The sequence below is a fragment of the Ranitomeya imitator genome, chromosome 3 (genome assembly GCF_032444005.1).
Source record: "Ranitomeya imitator isolate aRanImi1 chromosome 3, aRanImi1.pri, whole genome shotgun sequence".
Classification (NCBI taxonomy): domain Eukaryota; kingdom Metazoa; phylum Chordata; class Amphibia; order Anura; family Dendrobatidae; genus Ranitomeya; species Ranitomeya imitator.
Window position 1 is genome coordinate 226,148,009 of NC_091284.1, and position 20,979 is coordinate 226,168,987.

Here is a 20,979-nt window from a genome sequence, read left to right on the forward strand (position 1 = left end):
CTTCAAACAGAGGCTTGTGCTGCATTGAGCAAGAGGTTGGACAAGATCCTTGAGGTCCCTTCCAATGCTAGCATTCTATGATTCTATTATCTACTGTACCCAGCAGCAGCTGCTACTCAAAAGAAAAAAAAAAAAACCTGTACGGTGTGGCTCAATTCAACATTGACATGTGGCCTCTACTGGAGATAATGGCAGCTGATCAGTGAGGGAGTCAGGCACTATAAAACCACTCCCAATCAATCTAATATTAAAGGGGTTTATCCAACCTCTTCACAATTCCAATATATTACCACATCATGTAAAATAAAAGTCACCTGTACTCTGCATCGGTGCAATTCCTGCAACGTCGGTGCCTGGTCCTATGTGGCTTGTGTGACGTTGTTATGCCACATGCGCCTGACAGCCAATCAGCGGCTGCCTTCTTCTCACTTCCTTCAAACAAAACTGACACCCAGAAGAAGTGAGAGCTGCTACTATATAAAATGGTACATCAATATTCTATGGCTGCAAAACACTTAAAATGTTCAATTATCCCTCCTCATTATTTGAAAATTATACCACCCCAAATTGCTAGATATCTCCTTGCATTTTGGAAGGGAGGTGTGGAAGCAGATTTATACTGCATAGTGCAAATACACCCTTACAAGCTCATGGGTAGTGGCTACCCTCCAGTCCATGATAACTTCCGTACCAATACTGTATTGCAAAATGGTAGAAGTGGAAACTCAACACAATGCATTCGCAAGGCACGGTTTATTATTTTAACTTTTAATAAAATATTAATAAACTGACTTTGGAGACCAATAAATGTCTTAAAACTAGGAGCCCATATTATACACATCACTTTTGTTGGGTTACCTCTGGGGGGGAAGTATGTAACAATGTGAAAGAGCAATACAAGTACAGTACATTACATTAAGGGACAGTACACTATGGTTACTGCTCATGGTGGATAGTGTTTCATTACTACGTAAACAGATGCACTACACACAGAAGACATTAGCAAGTCTATGATCCTTGGTGCACAGTGAAATGCTTAAAACCAATGTGGGGGAAAAGACTCATTGGAAAGTACTTGTATATTATATGTACCAGTAAAAAAATTAATAATAAAAAAAAAAATTTAGGGTGGCATGTCAAAGCTCCTCCGTGTATGAATTGTGTATCAATTCCCTATTGATAAAAATTTTGCTTGCTGTCAATGAATTAAAACATGACCTGTTCACATCCAGAGGTTAGGTGATGGCGGATTTCCATTTGTTGCCTGTAGATCTTCAACTTTGTAGAATCAAAGCAGAATGTGGCATAAAACTCTTACAATTATTAGGGTTTGTTTTTTTTTAAGTTTAGGTTTTTTTCTTTTAAATAATTATATAATCTTTAGTGGATAACTAGTCGGAGGAGATACCAGTCCCTCCTTCAAAAAGTTAATTAAAATGAAAAATATATGGATAAATATTAAAAAAAAAAAAAAAAAAGAAACAAACACACAAGAGTGCATCTAAAACTGTGCAGCACCTATAACACAAACCATGTAGAACACATAATGAAGAATATCCAATTCAGGTTTTTTCCGGTCCACTGTGTAGTAAGACAATGCACAGCGATAGTGGAGGAGTGGCTTACAAATTAGGCAGAAAATGGTCTTTAAAAAGGAGGAATGTTGGATAGTCCTTCAAAGGGGACATCTCAGGTACAAGTCAATAGTGTTCGTTTTTAGTAATGGATTTGGTAATATTAAATCAGGAAGCACACGATGATTTTTCGTGGAAGGTATAAGAATCAAATCTCTATAAAAACACGCTCAGGAGATGTAACAGCTTTCAAGCACCCACCGTAAACAGAAGCAACAACCTTTGAACAAGAACCCCTTCATATTGTAGCTTGACCGATATTGCAAGTTTGCCCAAAAGCCACCAGTTCTGTGCTGGAGTCAATAGGGTTAAGAAAGTGACTACTACAACTGTGCAAATGGAGCAGCTCATCCTATAGCTTCATTCTACTGTACGACAGCATGCACAGGGCAAGGAATGCCAGATCATACAAGGAGTCTTCATTTTCTTGCTGTACAAGGAGTCAATAGGCAGCATCTAAACATCCACAAGTGCTACAGAGGTGCGGTGTCTTCAGGTTGAATCTTCAAGGTTTTTGCTAGATTCCTGGCTGCGGCAAAGTCTGTCCTTAATACCCTGTAACATAGGCTGAACAATACCCAGAAGAGGCCTTTGAGAGGGGTCTCCATTCCAACATGCCTCCATTAACTTCCAACACTCATCATCAAAGACGGGAAGCCTCTCAGGACGGGCACCTGTGGATCGAGAATAAGGGCGATACCTTTAGCCTACAAAATCATGCTAAAAGGGGTACAATCTCCATCTTCTGTAAGTTATCTCCCCATGTACATACACAAAAGGAGTCTGGCTAGGCCTATGCATACTACACGGTGGTTATTTTTCGAGCAGTTTACCTCTTTTGACATTATTCCATAGATGATCTTTATTTGCACATCTTTCAAAGGCTTCTGGAAGTTTCACTGACCCTGAGCAAATATACCAAAACAGGATCCCAAATGCATATACATCCACTGAATTGTCGTACTTTCCTAGTGGAGAAAAAAAAACAAAGGGCAATTATATATAATAATTTGATATTCTGCTTTTACGTGGTACTTTTTCTTTCGCTGAATTTGTTTTTAAGTTGGTTGTTTGTACTTTTCTATTATAAAATTAATAAAAACATAGAAGAAACCCCAGTAACCCACTCCCCCACCACAAATCAAATCCGTGAAGACCTGATCAGAGCATGTTGTGCAACACTGAACTTTCCAACTTCCTAAATAGAGCCCTAGGTGGCATCTATAAAGTTCTCTTGAAGCCATGTCTGATCGTCAGTCCAGGGTGCCCGCAGATTGTAAATTTTTCAAGAACAGTCATGAAAAGGAACAAATGTATAGTAACAACCAACTGAGAAAAATCCAAGAAGGATATGCAGAGCACAAAACTGCTTTAACTGTTAAAAACATGAATCCTTTCAAAACAGTCAAACCTAATGTGCATTGTAGTGCCAAATGAACCGTTTACCAATAACACAAACCAAGGAAAGAAACAAAGCATAAAGAAGGGGTTGGGAGGTGGAGGGGAGGTAGTTCTATAAGAAGTCTTCAATCCATGTCACAAAGACATACTTTCATATATACAAGTAAAAAAAAAATGTTTACCTGAAAAGAGCTCTGGTGCCATGTGTATAGGAGTTCCTACAATGCTGCCAGACATCATAGCTTCCGGCTTGCAGAAACCCAGATCAGTTATTTTTGCCCTGTTCGGTTTATCCAGCTGTATAAGTATTAAAGCACAAAATTTATTAGGCTTTGCTTATGTGGCGCCATTATATTCTACAGCATTGTACAGACACTCCACCACTGTCTCCCATAGGGAAATTAGATTGCGAGTCCCAATCAGTATGTCTGCGGAGTGTGGGAGGAAACCTGAGAACCCAGAGGAAACCCACACAAAACACAGGGAGAACATACAAACTCCTTGCAGATGTTGTCCTTGAAGAGCATTGAATCCAGGACCTCAGTGTTGCAAGGCTACAGTGCTAACCACTGAGCCACCATGCATAATATGCACACGTCTACTGTCATCACAACAGAAATGACCAGATTTAAGATTAGAAATGGATTATTTATCAAGTAGACATGTCAATGAATAAAGGCTACTGATTCATCAGGAAGCTTACTAGATAGCTTTCGCAAAGTAAATATGTAATTACCACTCTACATAAGTATATTGGATCCATTGGGTTCCTTTTCACTTCTTTAGAATGCATCTCAACCTTTCCTATGCTGGTTGTCAGACTAATAGAAACCTTGTCTCAATAAAAGTGAACATAAACCATATTTCCTTGGCATGAAGATGTTTTGAATGTAGAACCCATCTATATATTATTTAAACAGGAAAGAGGAAGCCCTAAATAATAGCGCTGTGGCCCTAACCAATGTTCTCCTGGGAGATGGTGATGGCAGTACTGTCGGCCCACGCAGTAAGCATTTTATATTTGGTACGAGTACTGTGAAAATCCTCAGTAGGCTCGGCTCTGATGACCTTTACATGTTCTATATGTGGACTGTAATAACCATATGGACTGCAGGCCTCTTCTCCCGGACAGCATCATGGGTATATAGGAGGCTGTTGAGCATGGGTCAGGAGAACTGCAGTGCAGCCAGGCATTGTACTCTACAACCAACCAAGAAATCTGGCTCTCGGACCCCAGCTTAACATGGGCCCATGAGGAGAAAAAAAAAATGTACTAATCTATACTGCAACTTTCATTATGTTAGAACTTCTAGCCTCTTACCAGAACATTCTTCAGCTTTATGTCTCTGTGGACCAAGCCCTGGCTATGTAGAAATCGGATGCCTTCCACCACATCTAAGGCAATTTGCAATCTTGTTTCCAGAGAAAGCCCAGCCTGAGAAGAAAAGAGATGTGTTGCAGGAAGGAGCAGGATTATAGATCAAACAACGATAATGCAAGAAACTTCAGAATGCTCTCATTCTCTAAACATGCAACATTGAGCTGTAAAGGGAAAACCTGCCCGAGGTTGGGGCTAGGCGAGGAGTCAGCACCAATTAGTATTATCAGATTATGCCAAGTAGCGTAGCAATAATGACTATAAATAAAGGGAAAAAAAAAACAAAGAAAAGAAACGGTAGGGGACTTGTAATATGCTTCTGCCTGACTAAGGCTAGTTTCACACTAGCATTCGGCAGGGCTGCGGATGAAAGTCTTCTTCCTCCGTGAAGCCCCGCCTCTTCCTTCAGCTCCGTCTGCAGGTGTCCTGCGTATCCTATCTTTAACATTGCATACGCAGGTCATGCAGATGTATGTGGATGCCTCCGCATGCATCAAACGCAATATGTTGCATTTAGTTGCAGTTGGCGCAGCTTCAAAACGATGCATGCGGAGGCATCCGCATAGCCTGCGTACCCAGTGTTAAAGATAGGGTACGCAGGACGCATGCAGACGTAGGAGGAGCTGAAGGAAGAGGTGTGGCAGTGGGCAGGGCTTCACGGAGGAAGAAGGCTGCCTATCCACAGCCCTGCCGAACGCTAGTGTGAAACTAGCCTAACATTTTACATTGCTCTCAGAATTTTACACAAAGCAAGAAAGTAGTATGCATACAAATGCATCGCCATAAAAATGACAAATTGTTATTGATACAGCAGAATACATGTAATCCACTATGACCTTATTTGGTTATTATGGCATGAATTTGTATAGACGCTGGGCTGTAGTTTTTTAATGTATTTTTTTGGAATATTTTGCCATATCAATAACTGTCATTTTAAAATTCCAAGTGAGGTGAAATTGCAAAAAAGTGCAATTCCACATTTTATTTATTTATTTTAACCCCTTAGTGACGGAGCCAAATTTTTGAAATCTGACCAGTGTCACTTTATGTGGTAATAACTCTGCAACTCTTCAACAAATCCCAGTGATTTTGAGAATGATTTTTCATGACACATACTTTATGATAATGGTAAATTTAGGTCAATATGTTGTGTTGATTTATAAAAAATATCAAAAATTTGAGAAAAATGTTAAAAAATTAGCAATTTTCAAAATTTGAATGATTATCCTTTTAATCCAGATGTGTTATGATCTGGTGGCCTTGGAGCAGCATGAGACGTACTCTGGAGAAGATGGAACCTGTACTGACCGCAAACCCTGAACTTAACAGCGCAACTAGAAGTAGCCGTGGGGGGTACCTAACACTCCCTAGACCCCTCGACAGCCTAAGAACTAACTACCCCTAAAGACAGAAACAGGAAACCTATCTTGCCTCAGAGAAAATCCCCAAAGAACAGACAGCCCCCCACAAATATTGACTGAGAGGAGAGGGAAATAACATACGCAGAAATGAAATCAGTATTTAGCATAGGATGCCGTACTAGCTAAAAAGAAAGAATAGAACAGAGTACTATGCGGTCAGTATTAAAACACTAGAAAATATCCACCACAGAAAATACAAAACACCACATCTGACTAAAGACATGGAGGGTATATCTGCATCTCCAGAGAAATAGCTAGGCTGCAAAAAATTCTTCACAGACTAAGCTGTACAAGACAAAAACATGAAAATGCACAGAACTATAAGGTCCACAGCAGGTGGACAGCAAAAATAAAGCCAGGACTTATCTTTGAAGAAAAGCACAGCAAACAGGAGAGACCAGAAGGGATGTGAATCCTCCAAAAACAATGGACAACTGGCACTGACTAAAGGATCAAGCAAGGCTATATAGCCCAGCCCAAATTGCAAAAAATAGATACACCTGATAAATGCTGCGATCCAACTACCGCAGCACTACCACTCATAACCACCGGAGGGAGCCCAAGAGCAGAATTCACAACACAGATGGTCATACCACAGCAAACCATTAATAAACAACATTTCCCACATGTCGGCTTTACATCAGCATCATTTGCAAAATGTTATTTTATTTTGTTAGCATTTTAGGAGGTTTAAAAATGTAGCAGCAATTTTTCATTTTTTCAAGGAAATTTACTAAATTTATTTTTTTTTAGGGACTTATCCATGTTTGAAGTGACTTTAACCCCTTCATGACCGGGGGATTTTTCTTTTTTCCGTGTTCGTTTTTTGCTCCCCTCCTTCCCAGAGCCATAACTTTTTTATTTTTCCGTCAATTTGGCCATGTGAGGGCTTATTTTTTGCGGGACGAGTTGTACTTTTTAACGACATCATTGGTTTTAGCATGTCGTGTACTAGAAAACGGGAAAAAAATTCCAAGTGCGGTGAAATTGCAAAAAAAGTGCAATCCCACATTGGTTTTTTGTTTGGCTTTTTTGCTAGGTTCACTAAATGCTAAAAATGACCTGCCATTATGATTCTCCAGGTCAGTACGAGTTCATAGACACCTAACATGACTAGGTTATTTTTTATCTAAGTGGTGAAAAAAAATTCCAAACTTTGCTAAAAAAAAAGAAAAAAAAAGAAAAAAAATTGCGCCATTTTCCGATACTCGTAGCGTCTCCATTTTTCATGATCTGGGGTCGGTTGAGGGCTTATTTTTTGCGTGCCGAGATGACGTTTTTAATGATAGCATTTTGGTGCAGATACTTTCCTTTGATCGCCCGTTATTGCATTTTAATGCAATGTCGCGGCGACCAAAAAAATGTAATTCTGGCATTTCGAATTTTATTCCCGCTACGCTGTTTGGCGATCAGGTTAATACTTTTTTTTAATTGATAGATCGGGCGATTCTGAGCGCGGCGATACCAAATATGCGTAGATTTGATATTTTTTTTATTGATTTATTTTGATTGGGGCGAAAGGGGGGTGATTTAAACTTTTATGTTTTTTTTATTTTTTTCACATTTTTTTAAACTTTTTTTCTTAACTTTTGCCATGCTTTAATAGCCTCCATGGGAGGCTAGAAGCTGGCACAGCACGATCGGCTCTGCTACATAGCAGCGATCTGCTGATCGCTGCTATGTAGCAGAAATGGAGGTGTGCTGTGAGCGCCGACCACAGGGTGGCGCTCACAGCCACCGCTCATCAGTAACCATAGAGGTCTCTGGGACCTCTATGGCTACAATATACAAGCATCGCCGACCCCCGATCATGTGACGGGGGTCGGCGATGACGTCATTTCCGGCCGCCCGGCCGGAAGCGGTAGTTAAATGCCGCTGTCTGCGTTTGACAGCGGCATTTAACTAGTTAATAGGTGCGGGCAGATCGCGATTCTGCCCGCACCTATTGCGGGCACATGTCAGCTGTTCAAAACAGCTGACATGTCCCGGCTTTGATGCGGGCTCACCGCGGAGCCCTGCATCAAAGCAGGGGAGCCGGCATCGGACGGTATAGTACGTCCGATGCCGGTAAGGGGTTAAGGGGTCTCATATTGGGAAACCCCCAAACGTGATACCATTTTAAAAACAGCACCCCCCGACATATCGAAAACTGCTGTCAGGTAGTTTATTAACCCTTCAGGTGCTTTACATGAATTAATGCAAAGTGGTATGACAAGTGAAAATGTGTATTATTATTACCTAAATGCCTCTAACTTCTGAACAGATTACTACAGCTGTCGGATTTCCTGCAGAACTGCAGCTTTTTTTTTCCATGCAGAAACGCTGCAGATCTGCAAGTGATTTACAGTACAATGTAAATCAATGGCAAAAAAAATGCTGTGCTGATGGTGCGGAAAAATCTGCACGGAAAACGCAGCAGATTCAAAAAAGGACCATGCCAATTCTTTGTGCAGAACTGCTGCGTTTCTGCACCCATTCCATAATAGAAATCTGCAGGGGTAAAAAAAGGAAGAAATCTGCACAAAAATCTGCAACGTGTGCACATACCATAAGGCTATGTGCACACGTAGGAAATGTGGTGCAGGATTTTCTGCACTAAATCTGCATATGCAGTTTCTATGCAGTTTCTGCGCAGTACAATGTAAATCAATGTGAAAAGAAAAAAGCTGTGCACATGGTGCAGAAAAATCTGCGCAGAAACGCTGCAGGACTGCACAAAAGAAGTGACGTGCACTTCTTTGAAATGTCCAGCGTTTCTGCGCAGATTTTTCTGCACCATGTGCACAGCTTTTTTCTTTTCACATTGATTTACATTGTGCTGTAAATCAGTGCAGTTCTGCAGCAGAAAAATCTGCTGCAGTTCTGCACCAAATCTGCATCGTGTGCACATACCCTAAGGCCGCTATTTGGTCATGAATTGCCATTACAAACATCAGGACCACAAAATCATGATCCGAGGGCACCAATTGGGATAAAGAGGAACCCCACACTCAGTTAAAGGGACACTGTCACCTGAATTTGGAGGGAACAATCTTCAGCCATGGAGGCGGGGTTTTTGGGTGTTTGATTCACCCTTTCCTTACCCGCTGGCTGCATGCTGGCTGCAATATTGGATTGAAGTTCATTCTCTGTCCTCCATAGTACACGCCTGCGCAAGGCAAGATTGCTTTGTGCAGGCGTGTACTACGGAGGACAGAGAATGAAGTTCAATCCAATATTGCAGCCAGCATGCAGCCAGCGGGTAAGGAAAGGGTGAATCAAAAACACAAAAACCCCGCCTCCATGGCTGAAGATTGTTCCCTCCAAATTCAGGTGACAGTGTCCCTTTAACCATTTATAATGATGTAGTCACTATTGACAGCAGCATCTAAGGGGTTAAACAGATTTGGACGGTGCAAACACTGATCGTGGCTGATACAGCAAGTTGTCAGCTATAGTGCACAACCGACAGATGCTAGATTGCTAACTGTATGGGGAGGCTATTCTCTTATATGTCAGGTCAGTTAAATCTTTGAATATAGAAAATGTTCAGCACAGCCGAAGGAAGGAGGTGCACGGTCATAGGTTCCCAAGCCTCAACATATAGATAATAAGTGACTGGCAGACTCCGGACGTGTTGTGATGCAAAATTGGGGTTTATTATACATACAGTAACACAATCGTTTTGTTCGTAACTGGACCTTCATCAGTGTGCTAGATAACTAGTATGTTGAAGGAGCCCCAATGGTTGAAACTAAATTGCATCAGAAAAAAACCTGGAGCTATATGGAATTCAGGTGATCGTATCGGTCCATGGACACAGGGGAATATGGCCCAGATGGTGCTATCAGAAGAGAAGCCTGAAGGTATATAGATCCCAGCAGGTGAGAACAATCTGCAGATGCAGGGTGGTGTATCACAGGTAACGCTATCCCCAATTAGATATGAAACCATGCGGAGTCGCCGCTGCTGTGGGCTAAGAGGGAGGTATGAGCTGTCAGCCTGATGAGTGGAGGGAGCACGCAGTATCCACCGCCAGAGCCTGCACTTACCATCTTTGGTTTAGATATGAAAAAAAAAAATGTAGTTCTGGTTTTTTTTTTTTTTTTTTACTTACTCTGATTCTTTTTATATTTTGACAGATCGGGCACTTGTGAACGTGGCGATACCAAATGTGTGCATTTTTCATTGTTTTATTTTGAGTGGGGTGAATGGCGGGTGATTTGAATGGACGTCTGTCACGCGCTTCCGGTGAGCACATGTTAAAGGCCATAGTCATATTGACTGCAGCATTTAACATTTTAACAACCGCGGATGGATCTAGATTCCATCAATGACTGTTAGTGGCACATGTTAGCTGATGAAATCAGCCAACATGTGCCAGATAAACATGCAAGCTCAGCGCCAAAGCCCGCGTGGAGTATGGGGACATAACCCATGACATGTCACTATAGTTGACAAACTATTTGGATGTGAATTGCCATGGCAACCATGAGTACCACACAATCATGATCTCAGGTGCAATTGCGTTAAAGAGGGAGCCCTACCACACAGTGTTAAGCATCTAGGTGCCGTAGTCACTATTGACAATATCAAAGGTATTAAATGGCCATAGTTTGTGCCAACACCGATCATGGCTGATGCAGCAGGGTGTCTGCCATCATGTACAGCTGATGGGTGCTGCAGTTTTACCAGTTGGGGGATGCTGGGGAACGATTAACGTGTCATCTGTCGATGACGTGTCAATCTCTTCCGGTCATCAGCTTCCAGCTCCCCTGTGTCTGGATGTCAGGCTGAATTGTGGCATAATGCCACGGTTCAGCCAAAGGCATCCAGATGTAGCGGAGCTGGGCTAGTCGTAGGACAGGATGTGTATCTTCTTCGCGGACAGGTAAGGATATTGTTGCTTTTTTATTTTTAAGTTCTCTTACAGAAGATCGAGGGCTTCGGTGGACTTAGGCGATGAAGGAAATATGGTTTAATTAAGATTATTAAAAGCAGGCTGTCATTATTTCAATTAAAATACTTTATTCTTGCTCTGTCTTTATTTACCATATAACTATAGGACTAGTAATGGATAGGTGTCTTCTAGACGCTCCTCCATTACCAAGCCATGGGCTTGAAGTCACCTGACAATACAGAGGTGACATCAACCCCACAAATATTACCCCACTTCCCAACGCTACAGGGTAAGTAGGAAGAGCTGGGTAAAGTGCCACAATTGGCGCATCTTTGGATGTGCCAGTTATGAAGCGGCTGCAGGCTGCTATTTTTAGGCTGGTGAGGGCCAAAATTTATGGGCCTCACCAGCCATTTTTTGCTGCGGCCTGGTATTATCAGGCTGGAAAGGTTCATGGATATTGGATCCTTACTAGCCTGAAAGTCTTAGTTACTCACAGGTTAACGGTATTTTTCGGAGTCCATGACAGCACCACCTGAGGGGGATCCGCCCTTCAGGAACAGGAAACCTACCGATACATAAGGGCGGCACCTCTCCCATGCATCAGTTGGTTTACAGAGCACAAGAGGACCACCAAGGTTAATGTCATGATTTATGTACAATAATATTACTACTAACTATTTACCACGTGTGGATCGTAAGAGGAAGAGGTGCAAACCCAGAACTAAAGAAAGGGAGCGAATCTATGGGTGCTGTAATGGACTCCGAAAAATACTGTTAACCGGTGAGTAACAGACTTTATTCGATCGTCCATGACCGCACCACCTGAGAGAATTAGAGAGAGTAATAACTAATTAGGGAGGGACTACAGCATGCAGCACCCTTACACCAAAAGAGGTCTGAGAAAGCACCCAGATCTAGTCTGTAATGATTGAAAAATGTGCTTGGAGAGGACCAACAAGCAGCCTTACAAATTTGGTCAATCAAAACTTCCAATCTCTCCACCTACGAGGCTGCCATCGCTCTAGTGGAATGCCCCCTCAGTTCCCCAGGTGCCGACCTGCCCTTTGAGATGTATGCTAGTGAAACAGCCTCCGTAATCCACCTAGCTAGTGTGCTTTTTGATGCCCTAAGGCCCTTCCTAGTGCCCCGATAGGAGACAAACAGGGCATTATCTTTTTCCATGGATCAGTAACTGCTAGGTATTCTAGGAGACATCTCCTAACGTCTAGGGTGTGTAGTTTTTTTTTTCCCCCCTTTTCGTTACTAGGATAAGGGAGGAAGGATGGAAGAACCATTTCCTGCATCGTATGAAATCTGGAAACTACCTTAGGCAGGTATGCTAGATCACCCCATCATCTCTAAATTGCATATAAGGAGGAGGCCTGGATAACGCCTGGATGTCACTTACTCTACGAGCTGACATTAGTGCTACCAGGAGGGCTACCTTGAGGGACAGGTTTTTTTTATGGAGGTCGATGAAATCTGTTCAAATGGAGGCTTTGTCATGGCTGTGAGGACTAAGTTCAAATCCCACAGCATGACCCTATCTTTCACTACTGGTTTGGACCTACTTGCCGCCTTCATGAACCTACCAATCCAGTAATTACCAGCAATGTTGCAGCCAAAGAGGGCTCCTAAGGCTGACACTTGCACTTTAAGAGTACTAGACGATAATCCCATGGTCAGATCTTTTTGTAGGAATTCTAGAATCTGGTTTATTGGTGCTGATTGACCAGCTACCACCCTTGAGTCTTGAAGGAACCTTTTCCAGATTCTGACGTAAATGTGGATTGTGATTATTTTTCTGCTTTTAAGCAGGGTATTAATCAAGCCTGGGGAGAAACCTCTCTAGCAGAGTCCGTTCAAAATCCACACCATCAGATGAAGGCCATCCACCTGAGGATGGTAGACTGGGCCCTGGGCTAGGAGATCCAGGATATCTGGTAGGACCCACAGGTCAGACACCTACATGGTCCTGAGGCATGAGAACCATGCCCTCCTGGGCCAAAACGGGGCGATTACTATAATCTTTGCCTTGTCCCTCCTGATTTTTCTCATCAGAGGTAGTAGAGACACGGGAGGGAAGGCACATGCTAGCCTGAAGTTCCACTTTATTAAAAAAAAAAAAAAAAAACAAACAAAACACACGACTACTGCCAAAGGGTTTTCACTGGGATTCACTGAGCAAAATCGCCTCACTTTCCTGTTCTCCCTGGTGGCGAAGAGATCCACCTCTGGTTGACCACACTTTTGCACAATCAGATCAAAGATGGAGGGGTTTTTTTTTAGGGACCATTCCCCTTGTTTTAGAAGGTTGCGGCTTAAGTAATCCGCTGTAGCGTTTTATCTTCCTTTTATATGCAGAGCGGTTAAAGACAGAAAATGCTGCTCTGCCAGTTGGAAAAAACATTCTGCTACAATCATCAGGGGCCTGGAACGCCATGGTGATTTGATTGTCGGAGAACACTTGTACGTGATGACCCTGTAGATACAGAAGAAGTCTCAGCCGCCTGGTCCACTGCTGTTAATTCTTTCAGGTTAGAAGACATGTCTACCTGATGATGCTCCCATAGTCTCTGGACTAAAACTTCACCCATACGATCCCCCCCAAGTGGAAGGGCTTGCATCCGTGGTGACTATACGGGTTGTTCTATTCCCAGGGGACCCCACTGGATAGATTGTTTTCCTCTAGCCACCAATTCAGGGATTTTATAGCCTTCCGGGGTAAAGTCAGCTGGCCTAAGTAACCCCCAAAGTTTTTTGACGTAACAAAACCTTGCCCTGTAGTTTCCTTGTATGGAATTGGGCCCACCGAACCACGGGAATACAAGACGAAAGAGAGCCCAAAAGAGACATGGCTTTCCTGAGGGACATGGTGGGATTATTGGAGGCGTTCAGGACCTGATGGTGTAGGCGAACTAATTTTTCATCAGGCAGACGGCATTCCTGATTCTGGGAATCTAAGATTAGGCCTAAGAATTGCTGAACTCATTGGCTGCAGCTGGGATTTTTTTATGTTTAGCAGCCACCCTAACCGCTCCAGGGCAGACATTACTTTTTGTAATTGCTCCAAGAAATGTTCCGCTGTTTTGCCTATAATAAGGAAGTCATCAAGGTAGGGAATTACCAGAATGTCTGACTCATGCAGATGGGCCATAGCCTCAGCTATAACTTTAGTGAATACCCGGGGTGGGAGGTGGGAGGTGACTGCAATACCAAAGAGAAGGGCACCATACTGAAAAAGGTCAGACCGACCCTTCTAAATGGACCGCTACACTAAGGAATCGCTGGTGAGCTGCATGTATGGGTATATGGTAGTAGGAGTCTTAAATCTAACATAATCGTAAAGAAGTTTTAAACAGTTTAGCGGAATTGATTGTTTCCATTTTGAATGGCCGTATGATCCAAAATTCATTGAGGGCTTTAAGATTTATTATAGTCCTAAAGGAGCAGTCTGACTTATGGAATAGGAACAGAGGGGAGTAGAAACTTCTGCCCCTTTCTTCCTCCAGCACTTCTCAGAACCTTTTTGCTGCGTAGGTCACAAATTTCGGCTTCCAGGGCCGGCTGTTCTGTTGGGGAAGATCTAAGTGGGGTAATCCTAAACCTGTTTTGGGGGACATAGGATAATTTTAACTGCAGACCCATGGCTATCATCCCCAGGATCCAACTGCTATTGGAAATCAGTGACCAGGCTGGGTAGAAGGCAGTTAGCCTACCTCCTACTGGAGCGGCTAGTCATTGGGGTGGCTTCTTGACCTCACAAGACGGTTCCTGGCGAACACCCCCCCCCCCCCCACCTCCAAACATAAATCCAGTACCTCTTTTTTTCATCCCATCTGCCTTGATCTCTGGACGACCTACCAAAAAAAAAAAAACAAAAAAAAAAAAAAAACACTTTTCCTGGTCTATAAGAAGGGGGTTGTCAGACTGGGGAATTTCTTTTTCTCATCCCCAGCTTTTTCTAAAACTTCATCCAGAACTGGGCCAAACAGATATTCTCCCTCACAAGGGATAGAGCAGAGACAGGCTCTGGCCTGGATGTCCCCTGGCCAACACTTCAGCCACAGAGCCCTACAAGCCGATTTGGATAGTCTTGCGGCCCTGGCTGCCATCCTCGCCGAGTCTGCCAAAGCTTCGGCTAGAAATGCTGCGGCATTCTGGATTATTAGCAGGGACTTCAGGATGGATTTCTTCGAGGCTCCATCTTCTAACTGGGATTCAAGCTGATCCAGCCAGACCATCATGGATCTGGCTGCACATGTAGCAGCCACCGCTGGTCTTCGAGCACCAGCCGATATTTCCCATGTCCCTTTTAGAAAGGAGTCCGGTTTTTTTTTTTCTCCAAGAGGATCTTTTAAGCAGGCTATATCAAAGGGAGTGGAGGATTTTTTGGAGCTTTAGCCATAGCTGCATCTAGCTTTGGCGCTTTAACCCATCTGTTCACCAAGGGATATCTCCGTTTGAAGGCCAGTGATAGGGAGCCCTTTTCTGGCTTCTTCCACTCTCTATTTATCAGGTTCTGAACTTTGTCATTCAGTGGAAAGGATTTACGTTTCCTTGGGTCTAGGCCGCCGAACATCAGGTCCTGTGCAGGAAGTACCGGTTTTGCGTCAGCTACCCAGATAGTGGACCTTACTGATTTGGCTGATTTGACCAGTTTGTCCATTTGATCTAGGGGAAAGCAAAAACGGTTGGAGTCCTCTTCTGAAGACGATGCGGAGGAGGCAGAGGCTTGTGAATAACATTCGCCTTTCCAAGGGGCAGCTGAAGAGTCTGACCCTGAGAAACTGGTTTCTCAATTCCTTTTGGAAGATTCCCCTTGAGATCGGGACTTTAGGGAATCCTTAATTTCTCTTCTAATAATTACCCCTAGGTTTGCGGTGAAGTCCGGGGTTTCTTCTGCCACCTGTAGAAGTGGGGAAAAGTGTAAGGGACTGTGCAACTAGGGACCTCTGTATATATATATATATATATATATTTCCTACAGTGTCACACACACACATGGCTGATATAACTTTTTAGGGCAGGCGTCTGGCAAGGGACAACTACAAAGGGCACATTCACTGTTTTTTTACAAGAGCATTTCTTCCCCTAGAGAAAGAAAATATAAGGAAAAAACTGCATCAGGGTACATTCACAGAGATCTCTTACCCAAGCAGTAGCGGTAGGTTCCGTATCATTTTGGGAGCGAGCTGAATCCTTCAGTCTGGAGGAACTCATGCGGCTGGGCTGCCCACTTCATCCTCGGTTTTTCAGCAAGGGGTTCACATGGGACCTCTCTGAGGCGCGTTCCTGCCCCAGCTGAACCACGGGAGTTCCGGCTCATTCATTGCTGCAATGGGCCAAAAAGCAGCCCTGCAGGGTCTCTGTGGCTCTTTTTGTAGTCCTCCCCCCGGATCCAGGTCAGCAGGTTCGTGGCCAGGGGTTCTGCCCCCTCCCTGTTCGGGATGCCCCACATCCTCCCCCACAGTGCTCCGCCTCTCCCGCTATTCCAGCCATACGCCCGGCCCACGCCGCCACGACAAGGCAGCGCCCACAGCGAGAAGCCGGCCTCCGACTTTCGGCCCGGCCACTTATGGCATCGCACGGTGACGCTCAGGAGGACAGCGGTGCCAAGGCTCGGACCGACAAGACCCCAGCCGGACCGCAGGATGACCGGCATCAGGCCTGACCCCAGGGGGGGGTGTCGTGGAGAATACTCACCTACCGCTGCTGGCTCTGGAGATGGCCATCCTCCGGACTCCACTCCACACACTATCATGGAGCCCTTCCCGGGCCCACCGTGGTGCTTCCAGGGACCCCGCATCGACCGAGGTAGGAGACCCCCCTCGCTACCTGGGTGGTCAGCCGGCCTGGGAGATCCCAACAGAAAAACGGATGATCTGTAGGGCATCCTGTCCTCCAGGAACAGGAAACCAACTCATGCGTGGGAGAGGTGTCGCCCTTATGCATCGGTAGGTTTCCTGTTCCTGAAGGTCGGATCCCCTCTCAGGTGGTGCTGTCATGGACGATTGAACAATCCCAGTAGTATCTATTATATAATTGTCTGAGGGTCACTTCTGTCTTTCTGTCACGGTTATTCATTCGCTGATTGGTCTCGCCAGCTGCCTGTCATGGCTGCCGCGACCAATCAGCGACGGGCACAGTCCGAAAGAAAATGGCCGCTCCTTACTCCCCGCAGTCAGTGCCCGTCGCCCGCATACTCCCCTCCGGTCACCGCTAACACAGGGTTAATGCCAGTGGTAATGGACCTCGTTATGCCGCGGGTAACGCACTCAGTTACCGCTGCTATTAACCCTGTGTGTCCCTAACTTTTTACTATTGACGCTGCCTATGCGGCATCAATAGTAAAAAATGTAATGTTAAAAATAATAAATAAAAAAAAAAAATCTGCTATACTCACCCTCTGTAGTCCGCTGAAGAAATCATGTTTTTCTTGAACGATACCAACTTCTTCCTGTATAGCTGCTTGAAGAAGTTTTCTTCCTGAAACTGGCAGTAGGTCTGGGAGTTGAGCTTCACTCCATTATCAACCCGAAAAGGTCCCACAAGTTCATCTTTGATGATAACAGCCCATACCAGTACCCCACCTCCACCTTGCTGGTGTTTGAGTTGGAGTGGAGCTCTCTGCCCTTAAAGAATCCAGCCTCTGGCCCATCCATCTTGCCAATCAAGAGTTACTCTCATTTCATCAGTCCATAAAACCTTTGAAAAGTCAGTCTTAAGATATTTCTTGGCCCAGTCTTGATGTTTTATTTTATGTTTCTTGTTCAAAGGTGGTCGTTTTTCAGCCTTCCTTACCTTGGCCATGTCTTTGAGTATTGCACACCTTGTGCTTTTTGTTACTCCAGTAACGTTGCAGCTCTGAAATATGGCAAAACTGGTGGCAACTGGCATCTTGGCAGCTTCACGCTTGATTTTCCTCAATTCATTGGCAGTTATTTTGCGCCTTTTTGCCCAACATGCTTCTTGCGACCCTGTTGGCAATTTCTCATGAAACACTTGATTGTGAGATGTCTTGAAGAGGGATGCAGCAGTCTTGAAATTGCCAAACTTTTGAAGCATGATCACCGAACAATTTTGGACTTTTCAGAGCCCGTCAAATCTGTCTCCTGACCCATTTTGCCAAAGGAAAGGAAGTTGCCTAATAATTAAGCACACCTTATATAGGGTTTTGATATCATTAGACAACACCCCTCCTCATTACAGAGATTCACATCACCTGATTTACTTAATTGGTAGTTGGCTCAAGCCTGAACAGCTTTGAGTAGGACAGCATGCATAAAAAGTATCATGTGATCAAAATACAACTTGCCTAATAATTCTGCACACAGTGTACATTGACAGGTGCATTATAATACTGGTTCTGCCTCTTTTAGTGATGTGGTGCCATCCATTGGATGACCTTTATCTGTGTTTTTTTAATATTTCTATTTGCAAAGTTACACAATTTTATACCAGTGGTTCTTTAACAAAATATAGCCTACAGAAAAAAACATGCATATAGTGCTGAACCATTAATATTTTCCTTGGCTAGATCTGGAAACTTACTGTTCCTTACATGCTACCATATCCTTTTGAATTTATGTTCCGTGACCTATTGCTTTAGTGTGCTTTTATTATTCTTCAGGGTACAATAAAAGATTGCACAGAATGAATACTTCATGGCTGCCTTCTTCCAAAATCAGCACCACATCGATCAATGAATGGTGTCCAATAACGACCCAATATTGTAGTTCCTCGTGTGAAACAGCACAAACCATGAATAAGTATGGTGCCATTCAGAAAACTATGGTGACTCAATTCTGAACAACCCATTTCAATGGTCATCTTTCAGTCTGAACTGCATTTCACGCTAGCGAGGAATGTGAGCGGACGTGCGGCTGATCTCTCTCCCCGCACCGCTCTGAAAAGTGGCCTTTGAAGGCGCCGCCGAACGCCAAAAACCGGCCAGAGAGGTCCCGCAAGCACCCGGCGAGGGGGAGAAAGCACCGCTGTTAACGAGCGGCGAGAAGAAGAGATGCCGCGCCGCAAGCAGGTGGCGCCAGCAGCCGGCGCGAAAATTCAAGATGGCGCCGTGGCTGAGGAGGAGGCGGCCAGAGCCAGCGTTTCATACCGCCGGAGGCTGGAGGTAATAGCCCGGCTGGAGCGCTTTGCCCGTACGGAGGAGGGGGGAGCCCTGCTGTTGGGTCCAGAAGGACTTGAGGTGGAAGCCCTGATGAGGCAGAAAGGTGGAGGGGAAGTCAGGGCCAGTGAAGTGGAGGTGCAGCGTTCCCCAGGGAGGGCGCAGGGAGTGCACAGTGCAGAAAATGTGACACCTGCTGATAGCCCTGTGCAGACCAATGATTCTAATGAAGTGCAGCAGCCAAGTACGGGGGAACCAACACTGCAGGACATTTTCTCTGTCGTTATACACTGCAAATCTGCTTTGGCTGCGCTGAACCTAAGGGTGGATGATCTCACAGTTGAAATGAAGTCCCTTAATTCTGCTATGCGCAAAGTGGAAAAAAGAGTGGAGGTGGTGGAGGAGCGTGTGGGCAGTGTGGAGGACCAGACAAACGAACTGTTAAAAAGAGAAAAGAAATATATTCAACGAATCGCAGAGTTAGAATTTAAGACAGATGATTTGGAAAATCGATCCCGGAGAAACAATTTAAGAATAATCGGGGTGCCGGAGAAGGTGGAGGGAAACAACCCCACTGAATATATTGAGGCATGGCTTAAGAACTCGGTGGGAGGAGCAGACCTTACCAACCATTTCTCGGTGGAGAGGGCTCATCGGGTCCCCACTCGTCCTCTGCCGCCTGGATCTGCCCCTCGAGCTATATTGGCAAAAATTTTGGACTACCGGGATCGGGAAACTCTACTGAGGATGGCTAGGCTGAGTGATGGCCTGAGCATAAACGGAAGTCGGATCTCCATTTATCCGGATTACTCGGCATCGGTGCAGAAACTTAGAATGAAGTTTGGTGAAGTCAAGCGACAGCTCCGTGAACTGGACCTAAAATACTCAATGCTCTACCCAGCCAAGCTCAGGGTGGTGGCGATGGATCGTGTTCAATTTTTTCAAAATCCGGAGGAGGCGACGCAATGGCTGGACACCAATGCCAAGAAAATTGGCACTGATCGGAACCGTTGAGACTGATTCTGAAGATCTATAACTCTACTGGATCTGCCTCTCTTTGGGGGAGGGGCTCTGTTTGAATGTTACTGTTGAAGTTGGCCTAATTATACCTAATGATTACAGTATTGTGTTCGGCGGCGCAATGAATAGTTCATATTGATCGCGGTGGGTGGGGGAGAGATGGACGGTAAAGGAACTAGCTCTAGGGTATATCAAGTGCCCTCAATTCTCATATAGAGAAAGAAAGTTCGGAGTATCTGAGTTATTTTGAATTCCAGATGGGGAAGGTTGGTTTAGTTGTTGGGGTGGGGGGGAGGAGGGCATTGGTGGAGACCTGGGAGAGGTGACTCTCATCTTATATCTTTCTTTAAGGAAATGGGAGGGAATGTTAATATTATAAGTTGGAATGTTAGGGGGCTAGCAGATGCCACTAAGCGGGCGGCAATATTCCAGTACCTATTGAAACAGAGGCCCTCGGTGATATGCCTGCAAGAAACTCATTTAGTTGAGGAAAAAGTTGATATGTTACAGAAAAAATGGGTGCGCAGGGCATATCACTCGACGTTCTCTAATTATGCAAGGGGGGTGTCTGTTTTGGTCCATACAAGTACTCCATTTGAGGAAATTGAAGTAAAAATTGATAAGGATGGTCAGTATGTTTTTTTAGTGTGTAAAATTTTTAACCGCTTGATTTGCATTGTTTCACTATATATACCCCCGCCGTATTCTGGCAAGAAAATTCAAGAGATTTTGGAGCATATGAGAGGGTGGGTCGGGGTTCCCTTTTTGGTGGTGGGAGATGTGAACAACATTGCTGATGACCATTGGGATAAGAGTAATCACGCTCCGCTACGCGGGGATGGGAATGGCACCCCTTTCGGGAACTATCTTAGAGAAATAGGCTGGATTGACTTATGGCGGGTTCGCAATTTTAGCACATATTCTTATTCTTGTTACTCGACCACGTACGGTTCTATGTCTCGAATCGATGTCGCCTTGGGTAATGATGGGATGAACGAATTACTAAGTGGGGTGGAATATAATCCTAGGATTCTATCAGATCATAGTCCGGTGCGGGTCTCATTAAAGCTATCAGAACAGGTTGGGTCACGGAAGATGGGATGGAAGGTTCACCC

The 20,979-nt window shown here is 44.4% G+C and overlaps 1 protein-coding gene across 1 annotated transcript in view; it reads right to left on the reverse strand.

Moving 5' to 3' along the window:
• Positions 1 to 736: 736 nt before the first annotated feature.
• The window catches only part of DSTYK (dual serine/threonine and tyrosine protein kinase), a 110,018-nt gene continuing 89,775 nt past the window's right edge, over positions 737 to 20,979 (reverse strand). The window contains exons 10-13 of the mRNA XM_069756210.1: positions 4,357 to 4,470; positions 3,218 to 3,332; positions 2,468 to 2,602; positions 737 to 2,308 (exon numbers count right to left, since the gene is read on the reverse strand). Coding sequence (XP_069612311.1) covers positions 2,127 to 2,308; positions 2,468 to 2,602; positions 3,218 to 3,332; positions 4,357 to 4,470 — 546 coding nt within the window. The 3' untranslated portion in view covers positions 737 to 2,126. The remainder of the gene's footprint in view (positions 2,309 to 2,467; positions 2,603 to 3,217; positions 3,333 to 4,356; positions 4,471 to 20,979) is intronic.